The sequence below is a fragment of the Anabrus simplex genome, chromosome 4 (genome assembly GCF_040414725.1).
Source record: "Anabrus simplex isolate iqAnaSimp1 chromosome 4, ASM4041472v1, whole genome shotgun sequence".
Lineage (NCBI taxonomy): Eukaryota > Metazoa > Arthropoda > Insecta > Orthoptera > Tettigoniidae > Anabrus > Anabrus simplex.
In genome coordinates, this window is record NC_090268.1 from 160,623,721 (window position 1) to 160,636,301 (window position 12,581).

The 12,581-nt window shown below is 43.5% G+C and overlaps 2 protein-coding genes across 2 annotated transcripts; one reads left to right on the plus strand and one right to left on the minus strand.

Moving 5' to 3' along the window:
• The first annotated feature begins 4,294 nt into the window (after positions 1 to 4,294).
• LOC137500551 (uncharacterized) lies at positions 4,295 to 6,254 on the plus strand. The gene is made up of 2 exons (XM_068227481.1): positions 4,295 to 4,478; positions 5,490 to 6,254. The coding sequence occupies exons 1-2, from the start codon at positions 4,295 to 4,297 to the stop codon at positions 6,215 to 6,217; spliced, it is 912 nt and encodes a 303-aa protein (XP_068083582.1). The 3' UTR covers positions 6,218 to 6,254.
• On the minus strand, positions 4,448 to 6,601 carry LOC137500550 (uncharacterized). The gene is made up of 3 exons (XM_068227480.1): positions 6,309 to 6,601; positions 5,239 to 5,451; positions 4,448 to 5,151 (listed from the first exon to the last, which is right to left on the minus strand). The coding sequence occupies exons 1-3, from the start codon at positions 6,599 to 6,601 to the stop codon at positions 4,566 to 4,568; spliced, it is 1,092 nt and encodes a 363-aa protein (XP_068083581.1). The 3' UTR covers positions 4,448 to 4,565.
• Between the last annotated feature and the right edge of the window lie 5,980 nt (positions 6,602 to 12,581).

Sequence of the window (12,581 nt, forward strand, 5' to 3'; positions counted from 1 at the left end):
GCGCTAAGGCGCTGCGGAGTTCCCACTCTTTAAAGGCCACGTTTTAGTCCTCTGAAGCTTGAGAGGCAAAACTAAGGTGATAACGTTCTGCCGCCCGCTTCAGAGCGAGGAAATCACGATGGTAATTGCCGGAGCCAGATACATCCGCGAAATGACTAGCTAGATGGTTAGCAATTAAGTGTGTGTCAGTAACGATACTGTCTGCAGTGGAAATTCTCAGTACAGAAGATGGTCCTTGGACACCCGAAATACAGCAAACCTTAGTCCACACTGGAGATGATGGAGCATGTGACCTCATAGATGACACATATCTCTCCCACGAAGCCTTCTTACTTTGGTGAATAAGAACTGGCGTCTTAGCGCGGAGTTTCTTCAATATTACCAAGTTGGCCACAGTAGGCTTTCTACGGTAACGATCATGAGCGCAACGGAGATCTTTGATAGCTGCTGCTATTCCTGTGTTCCACCAAGGAACGAGTTTTCAGCGAGGAGTCCCCAAGAATGGAATAGACCCCTCAGCAGCAGCAAGAATAACTTGGATGTTGTAAGTTATTTCCTCGCCGACGGTCCGCCTGACATCGTCGTTAAAGACAGCTAGTGATGTGTACTTTGGCCAATCAGCAGGTTTCAGAATCCATCGAGGTGGAGCCTCGTCGGAGTTTTGTTTCAAGAAAGTAAGATGACAGTAAAATGGTCATTGCCACAGAGATCATCGTGTGTATTCCACCAAAACAGCGGAACCAACGTTCGTCTGCATAGACTTACGTCTACGCGAGAATATGTGCCGTAACGTACATTGAAATGAGTTGGTTCCCCTGTGTTCAAAATACATAAATCCACCTCTGTCACTAATCTTTCCAGCTCTTGTCCCCGGGGGCAAGGCGTCTCAAGAGGCCCATATGGGGTGATGTGCGTTAACATCACCCAATAAGAGTAAAGGGGGTGGAAGCTGATCTATAAGATCAGTGACATCATTTATGTTAAGAGGCCAGCCTGGTGGAAAATAAACGTTACACACTGTTGCTATCACAGGCAGAGGGAACCCGCACCGCAACTGCTTCCCGTGTCAGAACGGACAAAAATACCCACGCCACCAGACGCCCGGTGCGCATAATATCGTTCGGTCGAGTATAGTCTGAAATTTCTGAAGACCCTATGATGACCTGGTCTGAAGTTTGTCTCCTGAATACAAACTATACTCGCTGCATACTCACTAATTAGCTGACATAGCTCAGAAGGATGCCTGTCATAACCGTTACAATTCCACTGTAACAGTGCCATAATGTGGGTGTAGACTTCTGAGGTTTAGGTTAGAAGCAGCGTAATGCTACCTAACCTATACTCATATCCCCATCCGAAGATGGAGATAAATGCTCCGTTACCAGACGAGGTGATGTATGCCTTGAATTTCTTCGACGTAGTCCGGTGGCTGGATTTCTTCCAATGAGGGGAGCTCGCAGGTTTTCCAAGAGGAAGACCCGCTGGTGCAGAATCAGGGCTCTCCACGTGGAGGCCGTGATGCCTCATTGGTAGGAGAAGTAGAACGCCTGGTAAGGGCGCTCTTCTTCCCTGCCGTCGATTCTTGTTTACTGTATGCTTCTACGATAAAATCAACGTGCACCCTACCAGGACGCATAACATTCAACGCTTTCTTACAAATGTCACCAACTCAACATATTACGGCACACGAAAAGAAGAACATGCTCCATCAATAATATTCAAGACTCTTAATAGCTCTAACAACAGTAGCTGACCAAAATATCGCCAGACATTACAACCAAATATTACCTGAATTGCAAGCACATTATACAAATACTTATCTAACTGCAATTATGTATATAGTTATATATTTCTACGGACCCATTACATCGGAACATCATAACTAATCAAATACTGTTGTGAAAACTTCGTTAACCCCATTTTACACCAAAACAATGTATATATAGCACCACATATTAATAATGTTAATACAATGTATTTTTAACAAGATTATCCAATGCCTATGCTCAACAAAACAAATAATTTTCTAAAAGTTCAACCCCATTCCAAGACATAAAATAAGAATAATAGGCTTTATAAACTGATACTTTAGTATTTAAGATATATGCCAACAAGGTATTGCATACTAATATTTTAATCACAAGTGTCCAAACTAATAATTCTACATTTTTATATGACTGATCAATAATCAATTAATGTAATTTAAGAACCAATTTTTTAATGTACATTACTGAACTTACTACCATTAATTTACACAAATGTACGTATATCTCATTCCACATTGTACAACCCAAATTAGATAGTGATAACATGAAAAATAGCATGTAATTTCATGGATGATGTACATTAGTTAACTACTTACCTTGACACTGTATGCTGGGAAACTTAGGATTGACACATACAATAGCTCAAATGTACCAAGACATACATACCAACACTTATGATCAGTTAGACTTATTTTAAGTTTTAATCATTATATGTGATGTTTTTGTAAAATATATCTTTTATGCATGTCAACTGAAGATGACCCCCTAGGGGCCGAAACCGGTCTTGACCATATTTACTAGCTGAATGTGAATAAATTTTGTATTGATAAGGTGGTGACTTATATTTATATTGTTTTTGTAAAGATTCTTGTTTAGACGGGTTGGGAGGTGGTTTCCCAGCCCCGGTCGAAGATGTCACCTCCGCTGCCTTAGGTGCGGCTTTTGCCGACCTCGTGGGGGAAGCAAACTTCTTCTTCCCCTTCTGTACCGGCATAGGTTACTTATTACATGTTGTAAATCTCATTTTTGTTCCGTATTGAAAATTTACAGTTCATAAAACATTAAAGGTGTTCTATAATCCACCTATTCGAATACTTCTATTTTCACTTATAGTGGTTACATAAACAGACTCAGTCCCCTCCGCGCCGTGAGCTACTTTCCCACATGTACCACACACAGACTAATTCGAACAAGTAGTTACCATATGTCCGAATCTCTGGCATTGATAGCATCGCATAGGAGGCGGGATGTACACCACCACTTCTCATGAAACATAAGTTGTCTGTTTATCCTGAATCAGAAGTAAATTGTATTTTATATAAGAAGACTAGGTTTTGCAGAAAAATACCTCACATCGCAACAATAGGTTGTTACCTTGACTTTTCTCTGGCAACACTGACAATCTGAAGGAGACTATGAACGCACCCGTGGCAACTTCTTCACCGATGACTTTGCGCGTAATGCGCCGGACGTGTCACGCCACGGTGCTTCATGTCTTCTATCAATTCATCGTCAGTATTTAGAATAGGATCTGTGGAAAATAACCCCACGAACCAGATCAAGGTTTTGTGCTGTTCCCACTTTGATGGGGATGTTGCCAAAATCGTCGCACTTACGCAACCGATCTGCTTGGAGCGCAGTGCTTGTCTTCAGAAGCAAACCACCGTTGCGCATCTTCTTCAGATCCTCAAGTTCACCGTAGACACCTTCGATTTAACGACTAAAACAAATAGATTTAACGATCTTGAAATCTTTCCCATGGTTCTGGTAGCAACCAGGAACCTAGGGAAGCTGGAGCCCAGACCAATATGCTGCACTTGTTCCGAAGGGGTTGCCCCCCTTAGGGAATCAAGTGCTGTTTGCAGAGAAACGCAACCTAGATAGAGCTCTCCAGGCGTACGAAGTGGTCAGTGGTGGATCGAGCGGCTCGAAAACCACATTGGTACTTGGACAAGAGTCCTTGTTTCTCCAGACACCACACGAGTCGGCGATTTACCATCCTCTCAAATAGCTTACACAGGCAGTTTGTAAGACAAACGGGTCTGTAGCTTCCTGCATACTTAGGATCCTTGTCAAGCTTGAGGACAAGAATGACTATGCCCTCTCGCCACTGAGACGGAAAATCACCATCTATCCAGATTCAGTTGAACACACGAAGGAGATACAGTAAACTATCATCACTAAGGTGTTACAACATCTGGTTATGGATGTTGTCCGGTCCAGGAGACGTGTCCTTGCAAAGCGCTAAGGCGCTGCGGAGATCTCACTCCGTAAGGGCCGTTTCACACACACCGGTTTTGACCGGCCGGTTCATGCCGGACGAAGTAGTGGATTATGTAAAAGCATTATAGCTTTCACACATGCCGGTGCCCGGTAACGCGCCGGGTAGCAGCCGGACACACTCACTAGAGAATCCGGTCGCCGGCCGGCAGCAAGCCTACAGTGGTGCACGTGACAGTATGCGTGTATTCACACACACCGGCCATCAGTCGTCCGGCTGCTCTCAGAAAGTACAGTTGAGTGTAAATATGGAGGACGTGGAAATTGACATAGAACTATTGATATCGTTGGTTGAGGCCAGACCTGTATTGTGGGACAAGTCAAGTGATATCTATAAAGATCGGGATGGTACACGGAAGGGGTGGAAGGAAGTATGTGAAGGTCTGAAGGAAGATTTTGGAGAATTGAGTGATAACGAAAAAAACATTTTTGGTAAGTAACTTTTATTACAAGTGATGACATACTACAGAAACACCTTTTCATTATTGCATTTTAAACAGACACAGACACTGTTAGGTCTTAAACCTTTGACATTTGCCACTTGACGGCACCAATATCAGTTAAGAAATAATCAGCTAATACATTCCTCAAGTTGTTTGCTCCCAGTCCACCTCGTGCTGTTTCTTCAGATGGCAGATCTTCTAATCCAGTTATTGTCATGGTATCCTCAGTCTCAAAACCATCTCTGTCACGGACAAAGTTATGTAGTACAACACACGCTTTCACAATATCTACGGCAAAATCAGGATTTACATTTATGGGTCTATGTAGAATTCTCCATTTGTTGCTCAAAATTCCAAATGTACATTCAACATATCTTCTTGCTCTACACAGACGATAATTGAAAATTCTTTTTTTCAGTGTGAGGTTAGATCCTCCATAAGGGCGTAGTAGATGTCTGTGCAGTGCAAACGCTTCGTCTCCAACAAAAAAATAAGGCACATTAGGACTTTCTGTTCCGGGGAGACATCTCTCCTCTGGTAGCTCCTGATTATTTGTCTCGATTGATTCCCACAATGAACACTTTTTGAAAATTGATGAATCACAGTCTTTTCCAAAACTTCCAATATTTACATAAACAAATCTATAATTTGAGTCTGCAACAGCCATCAAAACTACAGAAAAATAATCCTTGTAATTGTAAAACATCGAACCACTGTTAGGTGGACAAATTATTCTGATATGTTTTCCATCTACTGACCCTAGACAGTGAGGAAAGTTAGCTCTCTTTTCGAATTCTGCAGCAATTGTTTCCCAGCGGCCTTTTGTAGGTGTAGGAATACATTCCTGTTGTAAGGTGGACCAAATACTGGAACACACATCTCTAACTATAGAGCTGGCTGTTGAGATGCCAATTCTGTAATTGTAGTGAAGGTCTGTGAAAGTGCATCCGCTTGCTAAGTATCTGAAACAAGGACAATAATACGTGTGTATTATTTGCAGGTAAAGAAGTAATGAAAAAATGGGGAAACATCAGAGATTCTTTCATCAAATCATGTAAAAAGTCAAAAGAACATCAAAGGAGCGGTTCTGGGGCTTTCAAAATAAAAAAGTATGTCTACAACGATCAATTACAATTTTTAAAGAAGCTGACTGAAGGACGTCATACAGAAGATAGCTTGGCCGACAATACACAGATGGGGGTGAACGATTTTACTGAACGGTCTCAGGAATTGAAAGTGCCGAATAAAGAAAAGGGTTCCCGAAAGCGTCGTAAACCTGATGAGCTAGAGATAAAAATGTTGCAGGCACTTGAAAGTAGTGGCCAGCCAAATCGCCACCTGTCATTCTTCAACGGTATTATACCTTCTTTACAAACATTTGATGATGATGAAATCATCAAATTCCAAATAGGTGTCCTTCAACTCATAGAGAATATTAAGCGTGTAAAAAGACAAGGTTTTTATCAGTCTCCAGCCGTTTCCGGTGTGCAAACACCCTGTCAATACAATATGTGCAATCCAGGTCAGCCGCTGGTAGTTCAAGGAAATTCCCCGTGCATTAGTGCTGGATCGTCGGGAATACAATTTCCGTCATTAGGCCAACTTCACACAACTTGTGGCCCATACCAGTCTACAACGTCAGCATTAGAAATGAGTCACTCAGACAGTGTATCTCCGGCGTTATCAACGTCTTCATATAATACAGATATAGACTTTACCTCTCTGTGAGATAAGCTAATAAATGTCTACAGTTTATTTATTACTTTCTGTATGTTATGTCAATAAAGAATTTTCAGCAAATAAGTAGTGTGTTACTTACCTTATTGCAATAGCCAACATCTGCTCAGGTTGAATGCAATTCCTCATCTTTGTGTTCTGACGCCGAAGATTATATTTTAACCGCTGATGTAAATCATCAAAGGTAGAAATGGACATACGAAAATAGTTAAAGAACTTTTTTCCATCTTTTCTTAAATCTTCAAATAGCGTATAAAACAGACCTGATTCCTCCCTCTTTTCATTTATTGGATGAACCCAATGAATTCTATTCCTTTTGTTTTTTCGGTAACGTCTATACAAAAGCCACATGGCAATAATGCGACTATGATCCATACTGTACGAGAGCTGGCGTATGACTGAACGTCCGGTTTCAACCGGCAAGTGTGAAAATGAAACTTAGACAGGCCGGCAAGTTACCGGCCGGTCAAAACCGGTGTGTGTGAAAAAGCCCTAAAGGGCACGTTGTAGTCCTCTGAAGCTTGGGTGGCAAAACTAAGGTGATGAAGTTCTGCCTCCCGCTTCAGAGCGAGGAAATCAGGATTGTAATTCCCGGAGCCAGAGACATCCGCGAAATGACTAGCTAGCTGGTCAGCAATCGCGAGAGGGTCGGTGGCGACACTGCCTGCAATGGAAATTCCCGGTACAGCAGATGATTCTTGGATACCCGAAATCCGTCGAAGCTTGGGATAATAAAGTATGTGACGTCATAGACGACACATCGCTCCCATGAAGCCTTCTTAATTCGTCGAATAAGAACTCGCGCCGTAGCGCGGAGTTTCTTAAATGTTACGAAGTTGGCCACAGTAGGCTGTCTGCGGTAACGCTTATGAGTGCGCCGGCATTCTTTGATGGCTGCTGCTACTTCATCGTTCCACCAAGGAACGAGTTTTCGGCGAGGAATCCCCGAGAAAACGGAATGGACTCCTCAGCAGCAAGAATAACTTCGGTGACGTAAGTTATTTCGTCGCCGACGGTCCGCTAATATCGTTAAAGACAGCTAGTGATGTGTACTTTGGCCAATCAGCATGTTTAAGAATCCATCAAGGGGGAGCCTCGACGGGTTTATGTTACAACAAAGTAACAATGATGGGAAAATGGTCACTGTCACAAAGATCATCCTGTGCATTCCACCGAAACAGTGGAACCAACGTTCGGCTGCATAGACTTACGTCTATGCGAGAATATGTGCCGTAACGTACACTAAAGTGAGTTCGTTCCCCTGTGTTCAAAATACATAAATCCAGATCTGTTAGTAGTGCTTCCAGCTCTCTTCCTCAGGGGCAAGGCGTCTCAGAGCCCCATATGGGGTGATGGGCATGAAAATCACCCAATAAGAGGATGGCTGGTGGAAGCTGAGCTATAAGATCAGTGACAACATTTATGTTCAGATGCTGGCCTGGTTGAAGATAAACATTACACACTGTAGCTATGACAGGCAGGGGAACGCGAACAGCGACAGCCTCGAGTGGGGTTCTTAATGGAACCTCTTCGCTGTAGGTATCAGAACGTACAAAAATGCCAACACCACCGGAAGCCCGGTGAGCATAGTACCGTTCTGTCGAGTATAGTCTGAAATTTCTCAAGACCGTATGATAACCAGGTCTGAAGTTGGTCTCCTGAATACCGACTATACTCTCTGCGTACTCACTAATGAGCTGACGTAACTCAGCAAGATGCCTGTCATAACCGTTATAATTCCACTGTAACAGTGCCATTGTGTGGACTATAAAAGGATTGTTAGGTTATGAGCGACAAAATGCTCGTAAACCTACTTCTATATCCGTAGATGTAGAAGACGTCCGACATCCATCGCGTCATCAAAAGATGGCAGGGGTGCCGCCCAGAACTTCGACGCTTATCGGGGGTGAGTTGGTCCCCTACGAGGAGAGCGCGCAGGTTTGGGAGCAGGAGTGCCTCCTGGCACAGACTCATACATCCAAGATGGGGGGCATGACTTCTCCTTCGCAGGGGAAGTCCGAGAGCGCTCAGCACAGGCGCTCTTCTCCCCTTCTTTTTTTCTAGTTTAGACGGGCTGGGAGATGGATTCCCAGCCCTGGTCGACGATTCCGTCTCCGCCGGCTGGGGCACAACTTTCGTTGACCTCCTAGGGGGAGAGACTTAGTCTTCCCTCCTTGCTGTGCCGGCTGGGAACTGCCAGCCTGCACAGACTTCTGGTTGGTCGAAGGTGGGGTGGTCCCCCGCTTCGAGCTTTGACTATTTGCAACGATGCTGGGAGCAGCAACAGTCGCCTTGGGCGCAGCGGTCCGGACAGGTGTCGAGGATGTAAATGACGAACCTGGAAGGCTCTGAGCTATCAAGCTATAGTCGAGTGTACGGGCAGGTGTATTCGTAGAATTAAACTTACGGCGCACTTCCTGGTAGGAAAGACCATCCAGGGTCTTGATCTCCTGGATCTTCTTCTCACTCAGGTATGTCGGACAATTCCGATCACGAAGAAATTGAGTTGTGCATTCCTCCGCGCCGTGAGCTACTCGTCCACATGTACCACATACAGCCTGATTCGAACAGCGAGATACCATATGTCCGAATCGCTGGCATTGATAGCATCGCATAGGAGGCGGGATGTACGGCCTCACATCGCAACGATAAGTTGTTACCTTGATTTTCTCTGGAAACACTGACAACTTGAAAGAGACAATGAAGGCACCAGTGGCAACGTCTTCACCGTTGACCTTGCGCGTAATGCGCCGGACGTGTGTCACGCCACGGTTCTTCATGTCTTCCATCAACTCGTCGTCAGAGTTCAAAACGCAGTGAAAGATGACTCCGCGAACCAGTTTCAAGGACTTATGCTCCTCCACTTTGACGGGGATTTCGCCAAAGTGCTCGCACTCAAGCAACTGATCAGCTTGCAGTGCTGTACGATTCTTTAGAAGCAAACTACCGTTGCGCATTTTCTTAAGTTCCTCCAGTTCGCCGTAGACGCCTTCGATGTGCCTACTAAAAAGGATTGACTTCACCAGCTTAAAATCGTGCCCATCGGTTCTGGTAGCGACCAGAAACCTAGGAAAGCTGGATCCCATTCCTTCACGCTGCGCTTGTTCCCAGGGAATTGAGCCTCTCAGGGAAGCAAATGTTGAAGACTTAGGTGGGGGACCACCTTGAGAGAGCCGACTTCGTTTGGAAGCCGTGCCCGAAAGCTTCCTCCCAGAATGCCACCCACTCCGATCAGGGGTCTCTGTAGCCGAACCAAGCAGCCAAGGCAATACCCACCTGGTCATAGCAGGTACTGCCCGGGGTCCAATGTTGGACGATGCCTAATACGGGATGACTGAGGCAATGAGCACTAGGACTCCCTTCCTCCAGTCACCCGCAATAGCATGTACCCCATAGCATGTACAGAGCACTAAATATAGAGAAACAATAAATAAAAATAATTAATAATAATATGTCCTTCTGGCATGTAATAATATGTCCTGCTGTGCAGGGACCAGCGTTGTCAGGCGGATACTACTGCCCGGGTACATGGCACTCCCACCCGCCGCGTCCTGGGTGGTTGCTGGCACGGGCTTTCGAGCGTAGTCGCACACATAGGAGCTCCTTCGCCGAGCAGCACGCACATCAAAATTTTGAATGGTGTACATCTGACCCTCGGAAAAATAATAAAAAATAAAGAGGGGACCATGGCCACATGACCCTTTAAGTCGCCTTCTACGACAGGCAGGGATTAACTATGGATGTATTCAGCCTCTCCCATCCACAGGAGGTCCAGCACATTATACCAAACCGCAATCCATGTCTGCCCCAAGGTCGCCCCTTTTTGTCACCTCTTACGACAGGCAGGGGATACCGCGGGTGTATTCTACATGTGCGTCCCCCACCCGCAGGGGGGTGAGTGATAATACCAGCTTGGATAAAAATGATCGTATTGCGAAGGTTAGACCATACCTAGACAAACTGAAAGAGAGTTTCAAGGAGTTTGCTACATGGGAGATAAGAGTCAAGCACTGATAAAGTTATGATCCCGTTCTACGGAAGGCACGGCCTGAAACAGTACATTCGAGGCAAGCCAATCCGCTTCGGTTACAAAGTATGGTGTCATAATCTAAGACTGGGTAACCTGATCGACTTTGACGTCTACCAAGGTGCAAAGGGACAACAGAATGAGTACAAGCAAGATTTTGGTTTAGGAGGAGGAATTCTAATTAAGTTTTCTGAAAATCTGCCTCAAGACGGAAATAGGAAAGTGCTCCCACATCACATATCTGCGGACAACTATTTCCTAACCCTAAGTGTTGTTGATATTTTTACAGACCTTGGCATTGGACTGACAGGAACGCTGCGAAATAACCGAATTGAAAATTGCCCTCTAAAGATGTAAGTTCATTGATGAAAGAGGAAAGGGGTGCTTTTGATGTAAAGTGTGAGGACTCAAACAAACTTGTTGTTTGTCGCTGGAATGATAATTTAATAGTCACTGCTGTTACGAATTGTGAAGTCACAAAGCCCCGTTTCAATGCTCAAAGGTATTCATCATCCTTTCAGAAGAAAATCACCATTCGCCAGCCCAGTCTACTGAAAACTTACAACATTCATATGGGTGGAACGGACAGAATGGATCAGAATGTCAGCAATTATCGAACAAATATATGATCAAGGAAGTAGTGGCGGCCACTGTTTGCATGGGGGTTAGACATAGCTGTACAGAATGCTTGGCTGCTACACAAGAAATCTGCAGAAGCTGTGAATGCCGAAATAATGGACCTCCTGATTTTTCGCAGAAATTTAGCACAGAATCTCATTGGGAAGTATGGAATGCCTAAAGCTAGGCCAGGCCCCACTGTAACTGCAGTTATAAGTAGAGTCTCAGCCGACATCCGCTTCGATGAAAGAGGGCACATTGTTGTGAAGCACAACAAACGAACATGATGTGCTCTCTGCAGATCTCAAACAGAAGATGTGCTAAATGCGGTGTGACCCTGCATGATAAGTGTTTCTTCGAATTTCACATTCGATAATAAGGAAAATACTGGCACTGATCCTTGCCTAGTGCTATATTTTCCCTGGTATTGCAATAGGACGATACATCAACAATATATTGTGAACACTATTTTGTAATAAATAGGTTACAATGATAATGGAAGTAGAAAAGTAGTAATATATGGACAATAAATTGGTATTATAACAATACTTTCTTTCTAACTGCATACCTTCGATATGACCATGTTTGCAACCCTTTGTTCCCGGTGATGTGTTTTCGCAACATACTCATTCTAGGCTTGTGTGCACAGAACCGCAGTAAAACATTCGCAGGAATTATTTTCTAATGCTAACGAACCACCATGAAAAATTTCAGCCATTTTTGAAGGGAAAAAGTTCTGGGAACTAATGGGTTAAATTTCAACATGAAAATCTTCAACAAATTGTTTATTTTATATGAACAAATGTAGGGAAATTTTACCTGATTTCATTGTCACACAGAATCACATTTAGAAAGTTTATAGTCTCCTGAACATATATTTTTGACATTGGTTGTTTTTGCCAGAAACCTTTCAATTGATTTGAGATAGCAAGGGCCCTTTCTTCATTAAGGAATTAACATATGCAATGATACTGCTATATACACAACAAATGAACGCTCTATTGCAGATGCTGCAAGAAAAGAAAAGGAACATTCCTATAGATTTCTATGTCACAGAAGCTATGACATCAAACGAATTGAAAAGTACAAACTATGGATTAAGGCACATGATTACTCATTTTGCAGTGCACGGATTTCACTTTAAAGTGTGTACAAATGAGAAATCCCACGATCCGCCCATAGACTGCAGATGTCAATTATGTGGGAGCATGTACAGTAAGTTTCAATACAGCAACTTCACAGTGAATGACAGTTTAAAACATTGTAATGACATTTAACATGCACACTGTGCGCTTTTCTCATTACGGTAATTTTCTTTTTCCTGTTATTAAAGCTTTAATGCTGCTTGATGCAATAAAGTCGACCATCACAAATACCCCAGTGTCAACAATCAGCTCTAGAACACGTTATTTTTAAACTGCAAATTATTTCAACCCATGGTTACTCTCGCTGTTAGATTGAATCCAATAATAACAAACTTTACAGAATAAACTGATTTGAAATTTTCATTTTGCGTAAACCGGTTAGAGGATATTCAGGAACAGTTAGAGGCTTGGGTAGATGAGGTGAAACAATATGGAATGAAAATGAATGCCCAAAAGAGTGAGATAGTGATCACAACTAAAAAGAAGGAGAGACCTACCGTACTAAAGGGATAATGCTTGGAGGGGAACAGTTTAGGAAGGTAGAGAGTTTCAAGTACTTAGGAAG

Excerpts from the sequence above, each read along its gene's own strand:
- LOC137500551 (XM_068227481.1), top strand. The coding sequence starts at position 4,295 with ATGGAGGACGTGGAAATTGACATAGAACTATTGATATCGTTGGTTGAG. Across the intron at positions 4,479-5,489 it reads TAACGAAAAAAACATTTTTG|GTAAAGAAGTAATGAAAAAA; the intron begins GTAAGTAACTTT and ends TATTATTTGCAG.
- LOC137500550 (XM_068227480.1), bottom strand. The coding sequence starts at position 6,601 with ATGGATCATAGTCGCATTATTGCCATGTGGCTTTTGTATAGACGTTAC. Across the intron at positions 5,452-6,308 it reads ATGTTGGCTATTGCAATAAG|ATACTTAGCAAGCGGATGCA; the intron begins GTAAGTAACACA and ends TCCTTGTTTCAG. Across the intron at positions 5,152-5,238 it reads CACTGTCTAGGGTCAGTAGA|TGTTGCAGACTCAAATTATA; the intron begins TGGAAAACATAT and ends AGTTTTGATGGC.